This window comes from Montipora capricornis, chromosome 2 (assembly GCF_036669925.1).
Source record: "Montipora capricornis isolate CH-2021 chromosome 2, ASM3666992v2, whole genome shotgun sequence".
Lineage (NCBI taxonomy): Eukaryota > Metazoa > Cnidaria > Anthozoa > Scleractinia > Acroporidae > Montipora > Montipora capricornis.
This window is the reverse complement of record NC_090884.1, coordinates 55279464-55299661: the sequence shown is the minus strand read 5'-3', so window position 1 is coordinate 55299661 and position 20198 is coordinate 55279464. Positions and strand designations below refer to the sequence as shown.

The 20198-nt window shown below is 38.5% G+C and overlaps 1 protein-coding gene across 1 annotated transcript in view; it reads right to left on the bottom strand.

The window, feature by feature from the left end:
• The window catches only part of LOC138027804 (protein O-mannosyl-transferase 1-like), a 26988-nt gene extending 13447 nt beyond the window's left edge, over positions 1-13541 (bottom strand). Inside the window, exons 1-13 of the mRNA XM_068875423.1 lie at positions 13353-13541; positions 12118-12284; positions 9696-9799; positions 8584-8634; positions 8265-8350; positions 5928-5991; positions 5066-5174; positions 4856-4921; positions 4376-4469; positions 3731-3886; positions 2160-2196; positions 1809-1992; positions 1076-1168 (exon numbers count right to left, since the gene is read on the bottom strand). Of these exons, the coding sequence (XP_068731524.1) occupies positions 1076-1168; positions 1809-1992; positions 2160-2196; positions 3731-3886; positions 4376-4469; positions 4856-4921; positions 5066-5174; positions 5928-5991; positions 8265-8350; positions 8584-8634; positions 9696-9799; positions 12118-12284; positions 13353-13451 (1310 nt within the window). The 5' untranslated portion in view covers positions 13452-13541. The remainder of the gene's footprint in view (positions 1-1075; positions 1169-1808; positions 1993-2159; positions 2197-3730; positions 3887-4375; positions 4470-4855; positions 4922-5065; positions 5175-5927; positions 5992-8264; positions 8351-8583; positions 8635-9695; positions 9800-12117; positions 12285-13352) is intronic.
• Positions 13542-20198: the final 6657 nt, after the last annotated feature.

Below are 20198 nucleotides of genomic sequence, written 5' to 3'. Positions count from 1 at the left end.
CGTAAGCTCCCTAATAAAAAAGAGCACGCCTGTTGTATTTCCGATTTGAATAACTGGAAGCGACTCGTCATTGGCCAACTCGCTTAAGCTACCTGGTTTGGTGGTTTAAATTTAATGAGAATTCTATTGAAATTTGCCGACTTGCTTAACTTTAAGCGAGTTGGGAAAGGAACTGCGTTCACGGAAGTTTCGGTTGTCACTCGCTAAGCGACCTGAAAAACCTCTCGTGAAAACACGGCCGACGTCAAATGACCAAATTTGAGGTTACTTGGAGGACGCGAGCATATGACGATGAATTTTCAACTTTTCTCTCCAAACATCCACACCATTCACAATAGCAATCATCTTAATCGAAAATGGTTATACGCACTTTCCATGCCGAAGTACTTTGCGTAAATTAGGGAGCTTAAGATTTTACGACGGCGACGGCAACAGCAATGGCTCAAAACAATGATATCGTTGGTTACAAGAGCATGAATCATCGTCGATGAAATGATATATGAAATGGATCATATATGAACTACGGATATGAAATCAGCTTCACTTGATAAATTATCATGCTGCACGTGCAGCACGGATTTTAGGACGAATTCTTGCGGTACTCTGCATAAGGACGACGTGAAATTACCAAATTTGAGGTTTTGATGACAACGTGAGCATGCACCAGAGAATTTTCTGTTCTCTATTTTCACTTTGTAATTGCTCGTACCAATTTATTTTTAGGATACTTGGCCCAAATTGTAAGAAGTGAAGGTGATAAAATAACCGGGAAAGAATTATGATAAAGCAAAGTGATATTTTGAGGTGACATTTTCCTTGAAGTCGCCGTCGTAGATCTTAAGGTCCCTATTCGCGAAATTATAAAAATAATATTTTTAGACAACGTTCTCGAAGCCATCATCGTCGTCGTCCTTGCGTAAGTTCTCTATTGTAAGTTACCGGGCCGTCGTGATTTAAAAAAGAGATAACTAGTCGCCCACAGTTCTTAAATGTGGCAATAGTGTTTTACAATAAAATACCACACAAATAACAGTGAATCATATATGTTGCAGCTTTTTTTTTCTGAAGCGCTTACCTGTTTAAGGCTCTACCAGTCACCCCATGGACAATCTGAATGATATCTCCATTGTGTACAGGTCTTGGTGGATAATCAATTGTAAGGGATTCTCTGAAAGTAAATGGTATTTTTTCTCTCAGAAAACACAAGCAATACAGAACCAAAGGGGAAAAAACAAATGCTTGATGTGAAAGTCTTTTCCACCAATTTTAAGTAGCTTCCAGGGCCTTTAGAACAAATCTTTAAAATAAGGAGTTTGCAGAAGCTAAAATTCCAACAATCACACACTCAATGCTGCAGTCTTTTAAGTTCGTTACCATATAAATAAATGAATAACTAAATTAATTAATTAATTTATAGTCAATTAATTCACATGTTGTTGGCTTGTGGCCCCAGATGTATTTTTTCAGTCCTCGGTCGTTGCCTTCATTTCACGTATCATTGTCTCGGATACTGGAAAAAAAATTCCTCTGGCACCTAGGGTACTTTAAAACCAGATTCTGCCTTCCCCCAGTGATACGTATGTCTAGTAATGCCCCTAATTAAATGGGGTGTCTGAGGGCATGCCAAATGCCTCATTTCAAAAGCAAAATTAATGATTGCATTTAGATGACTTCATGTTGTCATTGTCAAAATGAATTTTAGTTTTAGGTTTCAAAGAATCTGTCTTAATTATTTTCGATTTAGGGAAAAATGCAGCCAGCTCTTCTGAGTGAACTGGCCAACACTCTTTGTGGAAACACTGGATTACCTGTTTGGATCTTTGATGATCCACCAGTTATTAACATCCTTAAAGCCATAACATGTGACCTGTTGCTGTGCTGAGCTGCCACGCCCATCAGGATACTTGACAGGATATGTGTGTTCGTGAGAATGTAGCCAACACTGCTTCCCAAATGTGTTCCTTAGTGTGACTTGTGATCCATAGGCCACCTCTAAAATGAGACAAATTTGGCAGCTGAAATTCTTGTGGCTGAGAAATTACTGGGACACTACCAAGGTGAGTATACTCAATTAAAAACTGAAGGGACATGAAGATATTGTTAAAATACTGTACAGTCGTGTAGTATTTTCAAACAGATCTGCTGAAATAAAAACTTACTCTCTGCTTGTCCATGGGTAATTTTAGCCAATCCTCCCTAGAAAACGTAACAGTCGAGGTAAATCATGTTTAGATTACACACTTTCTTAACATTATTAAAAAAACTACACTTACATTGTAAATGTGTATTTAACTGATATTACTTTAAACATACAGGTCATTAATCTGTAATCACATATATGGCAGTGGTGGTGCTTCCAAAGAGAGATACAGTGTCCATGACCATTCCCTGCCAGCAGAGGTCTCTCTTCTTTTGTGTTCTCTGGGCTGACAAGTGCACTGAGGAAAAAAGACCTCAGACATGGGTTGAAACTCGCTGCGTTGAGCATGTTCATGTTGGAATGCATGGGACATGGCAGGCTCAAGTCACAGTCCGCAAACATACCATGGGGCATGTTGTTTGAAGAGTGCGAGAAAACTTGCTGGCCTTTAATTATTAGTTTATAGATATTCATCAATAATCAATCCTCTTGTAATCTGTATGGTTAATTTGTTAAACTAAGTGTTCTTGTGTTAACTCGCTGTCTTTTAATGGGTGCAGTGCTGGAAATAACAGTCCGTCATCGGACATTGTCCGACCAAATTTTGAAAATATCCAGCCAATTTCACATTATGATCAGACACGATGACCGAACATCTCACCAGCACATCTTCAGTTATCTTCTTCAAGGTTTTGACGGTCAATAAATTATGTCCAGTACAATTTGTCAAATGTCCGACCAAAAGGAAGAAAGGAAAGGACATATGTCCTGTGAATAAAGAAAAATTATTTCCAGCCCTGAGCTGTGTTCTTGTATTTGGCTTGCCCGGCCCTGATTAGCTTTTTCTAGCTATTTACGGGGTAAGCCATCCACTAACTATATAATTATATTTAGCTAAATAAAGTTGTTGTTGTAGAGTGTCATCGGCAGAGGTCTCATTTCCCGCACTCATCAGCCCAGCAGACACACAAAAAAAAGAGACCACCACTAACAGGGGACCACGACCTTTATTCGACGAATCAAACCTCTACATAACTACATTAAATTTTATATAATTGAGAGAAACAGAGAGAATAAGAAAAAACACAGTAAATGACTACTTCTGGAATTTTTAGAATTTTTGTTTAAATTCCCACAGATGTTTTGGAAATTAAAATAAAAACAATGTCCTGCTGTTTTTTTTTTTTTTGGCTGTTTTGCAGCTGATATTTGATAATTATCATATACAAAAAACTCTGTTTCCTCTGGGCGGTGCCATTTGTTAAATGAGAAACAAAGAAATATTTGAGTCTTTAAATAATCAAATTAGTGAAGTCAGATGCTTACCTGTGTCTTGTTCGATACACAGGTGATACAAATTTATTTATATCTATCAAAATCTTCTTGACACAGCAAATTAGTTATTTACATGTAAATTATACAATAATGAAGTTAAAATCTCACAGGTTTCTCTGCATTGTAATAAGTGGACATGACACCTCTACTGACTCTGCCTCTACTAAACCCAACTGGGATTACAAAGAAGAAATAAGAGACCCGTAACAATATTATTTCTGCTCGTTGCTGACTGGTTATGCTGTAGCATAATACCTCAAGACTTGCTTGGAAAGCACTGGACATCATGTCATCATGAGGCCCACTCTTGTGTAAAATTGTCAACATCACAAAAAACTGAAGTAAATACAGTATGCCAGGAAAAATGACAAGACAGATCCCCCTGCCAACAACGTGCTTGGTTAGCTCTCTCTGCAATAATGAAATTTGAATCAGTGCATTAGAAATCATACTTTTTTTCAAGCATTACTGCAAGAAAGACAAAGACAACAAAGTGATCAAGAAAAACAACCAAAGGAAACAGAAAGCAAAAATTCAACTTTCTAGATTTCAAGGTGGGTGGGTAGGCTAGGAGTCGGTAAAAGCTGAGGCTTGCATTCCAGACCACGTTCATTCAGCCCTCCAATAATTTGTTCCATGTTCCATGTGGGACAAGCATTTTAAAGCAATCGCACAGACAGTTCATGGTATGATGTCATCATGAGAAATGATGTATGAATGGAAATTAGTTTGATATTTTTCATAATGGTTTTGCACAAAATTAACATTCATTTTGAAACAGAGGCAAACAACAACTCAGAAATGGGCTCTTAGTCTTCTTTTGATTCTTTCTGCTAAAGGAATGACAAGCAAAAGGTTACAGTTGTACATAAATGGTTATTGCATAATTACTGGACATACCGATGGAAGTGAGTGATCCCCAATGAGTTTCCACAGATCGCGGCCAGTTAAAAATCCAATAGTAAAGAATGTAAAGATTCCAGTGTATTTGGTGCTACAAAAAGTAGAAATCATACCATGGAATATAGGAAATCAATTTGGGCAGTTTGGGAGTCAATAGAACACACTTGATTATTTTATTTAACCAATTTTTTGAAATTCCAGTTCCCCAGCTTAGTTTAAACAATACAAATCAAAATAATGTAAAATCTTCACTTTCTTCATAAATGAAGAATTTAGCATTTCTTATTCACCTATTTAGTTGAATTCAATATGTCACATTAGTTGTAAACAAGTTTGCAAATCTCACTACATTCTGTTGATTTCTTGTTTTTCTACAGCAGTAATACTTGGTTTGCCTCTAGATACTGTATTTAAAATCACTTTTAAAGTACACAATTACATAGCTTATACAATTCTTTGAGAATTTAATTATTTTACCTGTAAGCACCCAAGAGAGCAATGCCAGTTAATGCTAGCCAGATCCACCATTTTTGGGTAAATGGTCTAAGGAGAATAAAACAGAATTTAATACAGCTTATGTTCTTGCTTGTGAAAGACAGGTACACTGTAATTGCAAAACTGTTGATTGATAAAAAACCTAGGACTTATCATTAGCAAATGATTGAGAACTAATGTACAGTCACATACCTTTTGGATTCTTTACGAAATTTAAGATAACAGAGCAATGATGCTGTCGTAAAAAACAGCAGAAGGCCATCCAACATGATAAGTCTACCGTGCACTATAAACATGTTATCTATAATAAAAAAGGAGCGAAACAGAGACCCAACTGTTAGAAAATCATTCTTCAAGTGAAGCTATGATCCTCGCAGTTATGAAAATTGTTAAAATTGCGTTCATAACTGTAAGGATCATAGCTTCACTTGATTTCCTATCTGCAGTTCAATATATGATTCATTTCATATATCATTTCGTTCATTAAATTCATTCTTACAAGTTATCAAAGTTCTTTAGTTTGTATGACCAACAAACCTGAGGAATAATGCTCTAAATGTTCTATTTTAGGAAGGGGGGGGGGGGGGGAAGGGGGTGCTATGGGAACTAACTTTAACCCTAACCCTAACCTGGATTCTCCACTTACCAACAAAATCTGAACTGAAAAGGCTCTTCAAATTCTTGATCTTTCTTCCCTAAGTTGTTAAATTTAATACAACGTACATTTTGTGCTTGAAATACCCTGCTTAGCAGAGGTTCCCTTGATTTCCGTCCGTTGCAAGAAGGAAGGGATACTTCTGTATGGAACTCCCCTATGTTCTGTGTCACATCTTCCGCAATTGGGCAGGTGTTAAAATTCAAACTGGTTATAGCAGGTTTTTAACTGGTTAAGAGTTAAATTAGATGTCCAAAGTTCTGGACGACAACGAGGATATGCATGCTTTCCTTCTATTACTGAAGAGGAAATCAAGGAAAGTTCTGCCAAGCAGGGTTTGAAAAGACTTGGGCTTGAAAAGACTAATAATAACAGATTTACGCAAAGGAAATATCTTACCAAAAGTTGCTAAGAAGCCACCTAAAGCAGCAGCCCAGTGAGAAAAACCCAGCTCAAGGATTATCTGCAAAAGGAAAGCATATCCAATTATGTCAAGCCTTCACTTTTTTAATATACACTATAAGGGAAAATTTAAAGGAGCAATGTCATGCGATGACATGCGCAGTATTTCTCACATACAGAAATTTGCTTTTTCTGTTTAAGTATAGACTTAATACGGCTTTTGAAAACCAACAAAATATATATTTATCTACTATCGATGATCTTGAATGGAGAATAGCAAATGTTTATCCTGAAACGATGATGTGGTGGTCTCTGACATTTAAGCCACTAGTACAATGTAGCTAGAAATGAGCCGTGATGATGCACTTTGATCCATGTTTATAACAGTGAAACAGCTTACACTTCAATTACACCACACGTCAAATTTCTCATAAATTCACGGTTTAAAAAGTTTCTCTTCATTGTAGATTTTGTATTGGTACTTTGAATGCACTGCTTTGCTTTCTTGAGGAGAATGAACCACTATTTGTGCATGCAACAGTGGTTTCCACATTGTCTGCACCTCACCAAACTTACAAACTTGAAAAGTTTAGGCTCAAATTTCCAGTTTTAATTAAAAGACCTGGTGAATGTGCATCCTTGACAGTGCCCCTTTACCCAATCACTTGTAAGGTGCCCCAGGAATGCCCCCAGTTGACAAGTAAAATCGTTTCGTGCTAAGCCCTGGCTACACATTGTAACATTGTTAGAAGTACACCTCCCAAAATTGTTATAAGAACGCTTCTAACAATGTTGGATACTCACATAACATTGTTGGAAACATGTCACTTAAGTCACACAACCTAATGATGGCATATGTATTGAAGACTGGGCACTTAACTCTGATTGGTTTTGCAATACAATATTGTTGAAAGGGTGGCTACACGCTTCAACATTTGTTGTATCTTGGAGAAAATGTTTGATCGAAATCAAAACAATCTTCCAACAAAAAACGTGGAACAAATGTCATCAAACATTCATGCGACCCATCAATGTTTGAACAGGTAGCCAGGGCTTTAGACAGAGTAGAATTTGTTAAGTCTGACTCTCAGGAGTCAATGGTTAAGGGCCGGGAGTCTTAATTAAGCCAGTGGTTTCAATAAAAATTAACTTGGCGGCTGGTAAGTAATTTAACTGAGATAACGACTAGGAGTGACTGCAGTCAACTGTTGTTAGTGGTTTTGTTACATTTGCACATGAGTTGGATTCCTCGTGCTTTGGGTTGTAGTGTGGCAGGAAGAAGGGGCATTTTGTGTGGAGTGTTTAGCGGTTTTTTCCCTCTCTTTCCTCCTCCTACTTCCCACTGTTTATCAGTGTCTGTTGTCACCGGGGTGTGGGGGCTCACGGCTGGTTTGTCAGGTTTTGCCAGCCATCGGTGCAGTCTCCATCTTGGAGCAAGTTGCCAATAGTGGAGGCTCCAGGATGTCTCAGGCACCCAACCTGCACTTAGCGACACAGTTGTTAAACTAGTAAGAGCAACTGACAGTATCAACAAGGGGGGTTGTCTGGGAGCATGCCATTTTTCAAAGTTGTCATTGTCAAAATGAGTTTTAATCTTCCATTAAAAAAAAAAACATGATGGTAAATCTATCGATAAATAGTGAGGATATCACGCTGTTTCAGTCAAAGATGGGACCATTGCTTTTATTTAACAAAACTGGTTCTTAACCCATTGATCCCTGGGCGTGAGACTTCAAAGATTTCACTCTGTCTAGTGCCAATTTGAAATGACTTTACTCGTCAACTGGGAGTGTCCTAGACTGTTTGAAGTTTCAATGGGTTAAGCCTTGACAACACAGATACTGTACAAAGTGTGCTAAATAAAATAAAGGATTATTCATATATCCTATATAGCATCCAGTTATTATAAATAATAATTATTTAACTGAATGCTATATAGAATATAAAATTTTATGTAATGTTCATTTGATCTGTGGCACTTGAAATACACAAGAGTTGGAGATCATCACAGTTTATTAAGCATCAACTTAAGCAGTTGTGCCTGGATTTTTTTCAAGCTTTCATTGCAACTGCTGGAGTCGCTGCTTTAAACTATGATGATCTCCAGTTCTTGATCAATACAGTTTCATTGAAACTCTTGCTCAAGCCTTGACTATTACCAGGTATTATAAAAGTAGCTATAAAACGTGTGAATGAAGGAACATAGCCTCATCTAAACACTCGGGGAGTATTTACATACTCTCACCTAAACACAGCTACATTGACCAATAAGAGTGTGAATACTATCCTAATTACTGGTATAAAGTTGATCATGCTCACAGTCAACAATAATACCTGATATACGATGGGCACCACAAGACTGCCTAGAAATGCCGAGACAAACCGTAAATTCCATACAAGCTGCTCATATTCTCCAAGATCTGATACAAAGGGAAAGAGGACTGTCATCATTTAGGGATAAACTTAGAAAAAAAGCAATAATGGAATAAGATGATTAAAATTCCGTAACAGAGGCCCCCCTAAAAAAACATGCAAACTAATGCTAACACGACTGCAATCCTGAAATGTTATTCGGTCATTCCATCTGGTATGTGCTTTCCTAATAATGTAATTCAATTTCGCCAAGGGAAAACCAAGACACGCTTTAAAATACCTTGACCAATATCAGCAAATGAAAACTGACCATCATACTTGGAAACATACGCTGAAAAAAAGGCTCAAATCAATATAATTGCAAAAAGAAGCATTCCACAAAAATATTACACATAATGACAAGGTAATACCAATATATTTCATAAATATAATCACTTCCACAAGGAAAACTTATTAATAAATCAATAAAGTTCCTAGACAGCCAACAGGGCTTTCTAATTTTGCTTTCAGTTTACCATAGGCAAGATAAATAGCTATGGAAACAACAACATACTGGTGTACAGCTTTTCTCTCTGCCATATTTTAAAGCACTAAAAGAAAGCTGTGCAATGAAGAGGTACATGAACATTAATTAACCCATTCACTTCTAGTGTTGAGACTTTACTCGACAAAAGGGGGTGGCTTAGAAATCAATGGGTTAACAATCCCTACATCCACCGCGCGGTGGCCTCATGGTCAGTGTGCTCGACTCCGGATCAAGTGGTCCGGGTTCGGGTCCCAGCCGGGGAAGTTGTGTTGTGTTTTTGGGCAAGACACTTTACTCTCATGGTGCCTCTCTCCACCCAGGTGTTAATAAATGGGTACCGGTGAATTTAATGCTGGGAGTAACCCTGCGATGGACTAGCATGCCATCCAGGGGGGAGTAGAAATTCTCCTAGTCGCTTCATGCTATAGAAACCGGAGATAAGCGGCGGCCTGGTGGTCCTTCCAGGCTCGTAGCAGACTTTACCTTACACCCACCTAAAAACTGCGTCCCCTTTAACCCATGGACTCCTGGGAGTGAGACTTCATAGATTTTACTGTCTGATGCCAGACGATTTTACTGGTACTCGTCAATGGAGTGCAGTTTAGGAGTCAATGGGTTAACAACCCCAGGCCTACATCCACCCAAATGCAAACTACCCGGTATGTCCCCTTTTAAAGATTGGGTGATTACAAGAGAAATACAAATTTATTTACCTAAGTAAGCATCATTAAATAATCAAGAATGTTAAAAATAAATTATTTAGATAGGTCAATAATAATATTAACTTTTTTTTCAAAAGATCAATCATAACATTAATTTCTAGATATTTCCAAGCTACAAGAATCTCTTTGTTAGCTCTTTGCTACCTGTTAGTGCAAAAAGAAGTTTTCCTAATGGTGGATGGAAGTCAAAAAAGAACTGATTCCTCATGAAGAAATTTGTAAACTGGCCAAAATGCACTTCATCAAATCTGCAAAGGAAGAATAAGAGCTTCTCCAGTTCAAAAACAGATTTATGCTTGTCCTAACATGTAAATAGAATAAACCTAAGGCACACTGTCTGAGTGTATCTTGGTGACAGCTAGCATGCAGTACAGTTGACTACTGGTCTTTACTCCCAAATTTACATGTACATGTACAAGGCTGTGCTCTAACGGCGCCCGGTCGCCTGAGGCGACTAACATTTGGTTTCGGGCGAATGAGAAAAATTACCCGGTCGCCCGGCCGGGCACTCTGGCTTGTTGTATTTCTAGCAGATAAGGCGGCTAAAAGTTTTTTATATAATTTTATGCTGGTGGTTACAGTTTACGAAACCTCTCAGAAAATGTTTTTTCTTCGTACGAAACAGTCGGTTCAAGGTTTCACATGTAACATAATCCGTAACTTTGCACGTGACGGCCGGCAACCGTACGAATTTCGATTCTTTCCAAGAGCCATTATGGCTCTTGTTCTTTCTCAAAAAAATAGCATTAAATTTGGAACGTGGAGTTTGGCATTTCTTGGTTATAGTTTTAAAAGAGTTGTTACTTCTGCTCTGACAGTGGTAAAGCGCGGCCGGCGAAGCGGTGTAATTTACTTTTGTATGAACCCGCGAATCGCAGTTTATGCAAATTTAATATTTTTACGATTTTTTGCCGCTGCGCCTGCTTGGCTAAAATACATTTAGGTTATGGTTGTTTTTCCCCTGTATATGAAATAACGAAATAAAAAAAAGGAAAGATATCATGTTATTTGTTGTTGTTTTAGAAACAGAGCAATCCCGCGTTGTCTTTGGTTCCTGACAAATCATTGCGTGCCCTAAACAAATAACGCTGTGACTGGCGCTTCGACCGAATCCACAAAAAGCTCATTCCACTAAACATTTTACTGATAATATAAGAAAAAAAAACTTTAGTTCTGTCCTGTAGCAATGATTTTCGTCCAAATCAAGATGACTTCCTAAAAAAGAATTGATAGCTTTTCGGCCGCGGTGGTTTAATTGTTTTACGGCAGTTTTCACATAAATTATTAACATTAATTAAATAATTAATTAAGTCGGGCGACCAACTTGGAGGGCTGGGCACCCCAGCTGAAATGCTTGGGAGCCCAAAGGGCTCCCCGAAATTTTCCTCAGAGCACAGCCTTGATGTATATATCACTTTCAAAAATCTTAGGACAAATTCTCTAACACAACCAGGTTAACCCATTCATGCCTCAAACCCCCTAGGACACAACCCCTTCCCCCCCCCCCCCCCCACCTCCACTAAAAAGTAAAATTGTCTGCCATTAGACAGAATAAAATATATTACCGGGGTACATGTAAGTGTCACTCTCAGGAGTCAATGGGTTACTAATACCACGGCAACAGGTTTTTGTCTAACTTAACCTTGCTTAGAGGAATATTCTGATGCTACTTCTGCCCCAAAATGAAAGGGTGAACTCCAGGCACCTTTAATAGAATAACTAAATGGATAAAGGGGTTTAGTTTGTAGAAAAATTGTGATGCTGCGACAGCAGGGAAGTGAAACACATAAACAGAGGATATTACCCAGGCAATGCGGAGATACGAAATTTCTCTTCAAGTGTTCAAAAATATTTCATGAGTGAGCGCAGCAAACAAATGAAATATTTTTCAATATGAGAAGAGAAATTTCATATCTCCAAGTGGCCATGTAATATTCTATTTATTATATAAACACCAATGAAATACTAATCAATTCACGAGAGGCATCGAAAGGCGCGATTTTTATAGCATAACCATAGCAACAGTGATCTTTTCACGTGCGAAGATAACATGCATGTTCAGGCGTGAAGATATCATGTTTTTGCACGAAAGCTCACTTGGTATTTCATTGTTGTTTAATTTATTATAATAAATGCTGGTTTATCAACTGAGTTGATATGGTATATTGACCACCCTTAAATGAAACGCAAGGTTTCAAATTCCTTTACAGCGCTCAATTTTAACTCACTTGATAAACCCACTTCTGTTTAACCCATTGACCTATCCCCTGGGAGTGAGACTTAAGTAACAGATTTTACTCTGTCCAACACCAGATGATTTTACTGTCTTGTCAACTTGGTTAAATACCTAACCTCTGCAAAATGACAGAGTTTGTGGTCTTCTGGGAGAATGATGAAAGCTTAAGCCTTTGTTTGAAATAATGTTTTAAAACGTACACACTATTTGAATGAAGTACAATGTTGTCCCATTTAACAGCGTTGAGAAGAGTCTGTAGTATTATTATTAAGAAGCACCTAGGGTCTCAAATGCTTATTCTGGATGAAAGAGGTGCAAGTGAATGCTTACATGACATGTTTTGGAGTAGTGAGCTTCCACATTCTTGTACCAAATGACAAACCAACTAAAATGAGCCACAAGAAATTAAGTTCTACATTCATGGTGAGTGGTGGGATGTCACTATCTCTTGGCTTTGATTGTGACTGCTTTTCCTCCGCTCTCTGCAAATATATATCCTGAAAAGAATCATAACGAGTTATAATAGAGTCTATACAGCCTGAAATGTAAAAAAGGGACCATCACAAGCCATGCAAGATAAGTTATGCCCTAGTTATCTGAAATGCATTCATAAAAGTCTTTGTAAATTGACATACCAAGACATAACAACACAAAAACATGGCCTTTGACATGCTGCAAGGATTATTTCCTCAAATCCTTTGGTGTGGTAATGACAACATACTTATGGTATGGATGCACATCGATTACTCTTTGGCCAAAATGAGTGCTTAAGTAAGATTTCTTAGTTTCCTTTTTTGTTACGGAAATAATTATATCAGAATAGAATTTGGAAACTTCAGATGGGTAATCTGATAGCATCTATTTGCTTTGTGTCAGCTGAAAGTCTACCATTGTTTTTCTGGGGAAGCCACAACCTGGACAACCAGACCTGAGAAAGAGGATGGGGAGCCATTGTTCACTTACACTGTAGATTCAATTAACAATCAACGATTTCATCATGAAATATTGAAAGCACAACTCTAATAAAACACAACACTTAAATTGTCAAGAGAAAGACCATCAGTTATCTGCAATGAACCTGAGGATTCAGAATACACTTTTACTCTATCAGTGGACAAAGCACCTGTTCATCAAAACAGGGCACTGCCTAAAGCAATAACAACCGTGCATGTCGTGGTAAGATCTCATTTCATGTCTGCATCGATAGTACCAGATACACGATTATCAACACTATGAAAGGGAAAAACTCGCTGATACAGGTACTAAAAGCTTCGATGGACAAAAATATAAATCAGTAAGCCCGCAGAACAAATTAGACACAATATGCAAACAAAATTGGCCAAATTACAAGCTTTTCGAATTTTAAGGCTTCTGTGTCAAGCCCTATATATGAACTTGTAAGCGTGTTATAGGACTTGAACAACAATAAAAAAACATTGAAAACAGCCGGAACTTGGAAATCTACGACGCACAGTATGCAAAAATGATTTGTCCAAACGAACGATAACATATAAAAAAATGCACACGGAATTGTTAAGCTCGAAATATTAACTTTATCAACTTACCTGTGCGAGACCGTTGGCAGTTCTGCTTGATTTGCGTTTCTCATCGAGGGAGATTAGCTCAGCCTTGTCATCATCAGACTTTGCCAACTCATACGACATTGTTTTTAACTGATTGCTATGGATAATTGGGAGTCTCGAAAAAATGCATGCCTAATTGCGCTTTTAATATACAAGAGCACTTGCACCCGCTGTCGTTGTCAATACGGGTAAGGCGTTCATGTTAGGCCCATAAGACGTCCCATACGCTACAACTTTAAACGCGATATATACCACACCAAGTGTCCTTTTAGACTACGTTAGCCCGCATCCACCCTAACTAAACCACGTTTACCACAATCCACAATAAGTTAACCTAAGTTAACAACGTTCACCCTAATATGCCCTAAGTTAATGTCGTTCTGCCACGTTAACCTTATTACACCCCGTTAACCCTCATCTACCCTAAGATAAGCACGTTTACCCTCATCTACCCTAAGATAACCACGTTCGCCCACATCTACCCCAAGTTAAACACATTTACCCTCATCTACCCTAAGTTAACCACATTTACCCTCATCTCCCCTAAGTTAACCACATTTACCCTCATCTACCCTAAGTTAACCACGTTTACACACATCTACCCTAAATTAATCACGTTTACCCTCATCTACTCTAAGTTAACCACGTTTACACACATCTACCCTAAGTGAACCACGTTTAGCCTCACCTACCCTAACTGAACCACGTTTACCCTCATCTACCCTAAGTTAACCACGTTTACCCTCATCTACCCTAAGTTAACCACGTTTACCTACATCTACCCTAAGTTAACCACGTTTACCCTCATCTTCCCCAATCTAACCTCGTTCTAGCACGTTTACCCTTATATACCTTAACTTAACCATGGTTACCCTCATCTTCCCCATCTTTCCATTTACTGTAATACAACCACGTGTACTCTCTTCTACCCTAAGGTGGCCACTTTATACCTCGTTGACCTTCGCCTACCCTCACCAACTCTAAGTTGACCACGTTAACCCTAATTTCACCTCATTTGGCCAAGTTATACCTCGCTGACCATGAGCTACCCCAAGTTAAACTCGCTCTACCAACATTTATCCTAAGGTAACCACCTTCATGCTTATCTTGAACTGTTGGAGCTATCGGAAATTTAAACTAACCCTGCGTTAATATCTTAGGTACGGTGCCTACTATTGTTATTGCGCATCCGTTCTGCGTATCTCGAGATACTCGGATTTCCTATCGGCCGTGCTTATTAATACAGGGATATTTTGGCGCGGTTCAAAACTATGCGGAGAAATCAGAACATAGCAAGTTCTCTTGGTATCCAAAAAGAAAATTAGGGGTAACCATGCATTTTTCAGAGATAATTAAGGTTCAATTTGGAAAAGATATCCATACAATGTATTGTATTTTAAAGCTTTTTTCAAATATTGTTGATTAATTATCTTCGAAAAATGCTTGGTTACCCCCAATTTTCTTTTTCTTACTTATAGCAAAGCCACATTATAGAATACCTTGCCCAATAGCTTTAAAACGTTCGGATATTTTTGTCAACTTACGAGAACCCTAAAGAAGGTATCCAGCATACCGTAAAATTCCGGTTATAAGCTCTGGGCGGGTAAACGGGGTTCAGTTAAGGTAGATGAGGGTAAACGTAGTAAAACGAGGTTAACTAAGAATAGATGACGGTAAACGTGGTTAACTAAGGGTAAAAGTGGTCGAATGAGTTTAGCTTAGGGTAGACGTGGGAAAACGTGGTTAACCTAGGGTAGATGTGGGTGAACGTGGTTATCTTAAAGTAAACGTGGTTAACTTAACGTAGATGTGGTTAAACGTAGTTAATTAAGGGTAGAGGTGGTTAAATGCGGTTTACGTAAGGTAGATGTGGTTAAACGTGGTTCACTTAGGGTAGATGTGGTTAAACGTGGTTCACTTAGGGTACATGTGGGTAAATGTGATTAACTAAGGGTAGATGTGGGTAAACGTGGTCAACTAAGGGTAGATGTGGTTAAACGTGGTTAACTAAGGGTACATGTGGGTAAACGAGATTAACTAAAGGCAGATGTGGGTGAACGTGGTTAACTAAGTGTAGATATGGTTAAACGTGGTTAACTTAGGGTACATGTGGGTAAACGAGGTTAACTTAGGGTAGATGTGGTTAAACGTGGTTAACTAAGGGTAGATGTGGTTAAACGTGGTTCACTTGGGGTAGATGTGATTAAACGTGGTTTACTTAGGGTACATGTGGGTAAACGTGATTAACTAAGGATAGATGTGGGTAAACGTAATTAACTAAGGGTAGATGTGGTTAAACGTGGTCAACTAAGGGTAGATGTCGTTAAACGTGTTTAACTAAGGGTACATGTGGGTAAACATGATTAACTAAAGGCAGATGTGGGTAAATGTGGTTAACTAAGGGTAGATATGGTTAAACGTGGTTAACTTAGGGTACATGTGGGTAAACGATATTAACTTAGGGTAGATGAGGTTAAACGTGGTTCACTTGGGGTAGATGTGGTTAAACGTGGTTAACTAAGGATAGATGTGGTTAAACGTGGTTCACTTAGGTTACATGTGGGTAAACGTGATTAACTAAGTGTAGATGTGGGTAAACGTGATTAACTAAGGGTAGATGTGGTTAAACGTGGTTGACTAACGGTAGATGTGGTTAAACGTGGTTCACTTATGGTAGATGTGGTTAAACGTGGTTCACTTAGGGTACATGTGGGTAAACGTGATTAACTAAGTGTAGATGTGGGTAAACGTGATTAACTAAGGGTAGATGTGGTTAAACGTGGTCAACTAAGGGTAGATGTCGTTAAACGTGTTTAACTAAGGGTACATGTGGGTAAACGTGATTAACTAAAGGCAGATGTGGGTAAACGTGGTTAACTAAGGGTAGATATGGTTAAACGTGGTTAACTTAGGGTACATGTGGGTAAACGATGTTAACTTAGGGTAGATGAGGTTAAACGTGGTTCACTTAGGGTAGATGTGGTTAAACGTGGTTAACTAAGGATAGATGTGGTTAAACGTGGTTCACTTAGGTTACATGTGGGTAAACGTGATTAACTAAGTGTAGATGTGGGTAAACGTGGTTAACTAAGGGTAGATGTGGTTAAACGTAGTTAATTAAGGGTAGAGGTGGTTAAATGCGGTTTACGTAAGGTAGATGTGGTTAAACGTGGTTCACTTAGGGTAGATGTGGTTAAACGTGGTTCACTTAGGGTACATGTGGGTAAATGTGATTAACTAAGGGTAGATGTGGGTAAACGTGGTCAACTAAGGGTAGATGTGGTTAAACGTGGTTAACTAAGGGTACATGTGGGTAAACGAGATTAACTAAAGGCAGATGTGGGTAAACGTGGTTAACTAAGTGTAGATATGGTTAAACGTGGTTAACTTAGGGTACATGTGGGTAAACGAGGTTAACTTAGGGTAGATGAGGTTAAACGTGGTTCACTTAGGGTAGATGTGGTTAAACGTGGTTAACTAAGGGTAGATGTGGTTAAACGTGGTTCACTTGGGGTAGATGTGATTAAACGTGGTTTACTTAGGGTACATGTGGGTAAACGTGATTAACTAAGGATAGATGTGGGTAAACGTAATTAACTAAGGGTAGATGTGGGTAAACGTGGTCAACTAATGGTAGATGTGGTTAAACGTGGTTCACTAAGGGTACATGTGGTTAAACGTGATTAACTAAGGGTAGATGTTGTTAAAGTGGTTATCTTAGGGTAGATTCGGTTAAACGTGGTTTACTTAGGGTAGATGTGAGTAAACGTGGTAAAACGAGGTTAACTTAGGGTACCTGAGGGTTAACGTTGTTAACGTAGTGTAACTTACGGCGGATTGGGGTAAACGTGGTTAACTTAGGGTGGATGATGTCTAACGTTGGTCTAAAAGGACACTTGGTGTGGTATATATCATATCTAAAGTTGTAATCTATGGGTGGGCCTAACATGAACGCTTTCCCTCAATACGCTTGGGCCCGCTTGGGCTTAGTAGCCGCGCAATGAAATGTACCACAGCAGAACCAATCTACAAATTTCACTACCGTCAATAGCAAAGACTGATTACTCTGGCCGCAGGCACGGCGGCCAGAGTTGAGTTTTCGGCCAGTTTTTTCACGTTTCCACCACAATTCGGCAAAGCCTGCTGACCAAAAGAATCGTCGGCTCTAAGAAGGTGATGTTTATCGATAAATACGGGAAGGGCTGAAAATTGCAGTGGAAAGTTTATGGACAGAGAAAGCACTGTTCGGAGTGAATGCACGCTAAAAGGTATTGAGCGGTACAGGAACGAATCGGTCAGTGAATCGAAAATATTGCCAAGTTGCATTCAAAGTATGTCACTAGTGATCATGAGTTGAGATTATCTGTGAGCACAAAATGCGAAAGTGATGAATTAGTTTCGAAAGTGACAAATGTCAGAAGTATTACGGAAACCTATAACCATGCAAAAGTGTGTACTACTGCAACTAAGAAAAATAATGTTGATCTACGCAAGAAGTACAAGAACGAACATTATCTTGTTCTGAGAGGTAAAGTCTAAAGACGCCATACCGGAATCTGTATTATGATAATATTTGTGTTTCTTGTAACTAGTTGTTTTGAAATGTGGAGTACCATCGCTTGGATCATCTACAAGCAGTACATAAGTTTACGTACAGTATACATGTGCGATGTTCAGAAACATTCAGGTGTACAAAATTATTCAACGTGGCCCCAATAAAATTAATAAAAAAACTTATAATCAGGTCTTGTTATGAGATGTTTGTTTACACAACAACAAGAATTTATGCGAACGCCGTGTCCAGAAGCTGAAAGCGTTTTCTTTTATAAAATTCGGAAAAATACGCCAGTATCACCCTAAATACATCGCTATGTTTAATTTAAATCGAAGAGGCATCGAAGAAGATATGAAGAGATGCAGAAAGTTAAAAAAAAAAGTATTTTCATTTATTTGTGCTTTATGCCAAAAGTACAGGAGTGATGATCTGTGATTCAACCTTTGCCCCATATACATTTCCAGGATAAATGTATTAGTAAGTTTTCTACCTATAATATACATTTGCTCACAAAAATGACTTGCTTTTTCTTTAGGGGTGTCAGCATTCCAACGTTTACAAACATTTGTGAGGCTGACAAAAGAAAATTTGAATACATATTTATTATGAACTATTACCTTCAACGCATTGCCAGTTCTTTTTCCCGTAATTTCTTTAATATTTACATGTACGAACTTGTTTCATCAGGGCTTAGCTGACTTGCAGTTTAAAGTTCCTACTTATTTACTTAAAACCAGCCTTAAAAAAAACACCAGCAAAGATGATTTAACTTCATCCTAGCATTTCTTAAATAAAACATAGGAAGTGGCCAGAGGATAGGCCGAATATGGCCTCTTGTTTTATATTTTGCTTCTCTTTTGAGCTGCCTGTGACTGTGATCTCCCGGTTTGTATTAAATTCACTTGGGTAAAGCCTGGTTTCCATATGATCTGCAACGCTCTGTGACGATCGTGCCGCAGATAGGTCTGCGTTACGTCGCAAACATATGGAAACATTTATCCCTGGCGTCTGCGGCGATTTGCGGCACACGGTCTAGCATGGATGATGGGGAAAGTTGAATCTAGTTCTACTTTCCCGACCATTACGACGCTTCCGACTAAGACAATTTTTAATGGAAACGTGTGTCTTAGATGATCTGTGTCCTATCGGTGACACACTATTGTTCGCCTTGAAACACGTCCAATATAATCAGACTTGATTTCATTTAATTATATTATTTTATTCTATAGTCTTGATGTATTCATAATTTGTGTTTATATTTGTCTGTGTATATTGTGTATTTGTTTATGTCAGGGACACCTGGGAGAACAGATTGCAGAAGGTGCTTTCTGGTTAAATAAAGCTCATTATTATTATTATTATTATGAAGACAAGTCAGTGCGCGCCTTTTTCTCTTCGCTTCGCAGAGGATTTGTGGTACGCTTGTCTGCGATCGCTTCAGATTTAAATGGAAACATTTACCTGCGGTGTTTGCGATCGTCGGCGATAAGACCGACGCAGACAGCTTCCGATCGTCGCAGACCGTTGCAAATCATATGGAAACCAGGCTTTAAAATCAGATTGCTGTCCGAAAGACGCATGGCAACCTACAGAATGGGCCTTCGTAAAACATGCCGAATGTGTGATTTCCAGTATTATTGTTTTGGCTTCGCTGATAAAACAAATTAATATGTTAAACTCGCAACTTTTAATAAGTTGGTTTGTGAAAATTATCCCACTCTCAAACTGCTCATATTTTTCCATTATATTCCTTCATTTGCATCATGAATTTTCCATTCATTTGATAGAACTTTTGATGTCACATGCAAACTATTTTGCAATGCAGGTCTTCAAAAACAGAAACAAAGAGCAGATTGTGTCCCTGCAAATGCTTTACGGTTGGTTTTGCTTGTTTTAGTTAATCAGTTCTGCGGCACATGCATAATGTTATTCACCACCTGGAGGTAATAATTGGGAGAAAAAATGCCTGAGGTCTTGGATATACGGCCATTGTGTCACACGAAGTAAGGGTACAGTTACTCCCAATACACACCAACCTGGGTTAGTGAAGAACAATAAATCATTTTATTTTTCTAAATGTTAAGGTCGGCCTTAAGATAATGCTTGCAAAAAAATTGAACAATGTAGGTCTGTAATCTTGGTAAGGTAAAGTCTGCTACAAGCCCAGAAGGCCCACCATGTCAGCGCTTATCTCTGGTTTCTGTAGCATGAAGTGACTAGGAGCATTTCTACTTCCCCCTGGATGGGATGCCAATCCATCGCAAGGTTACCCC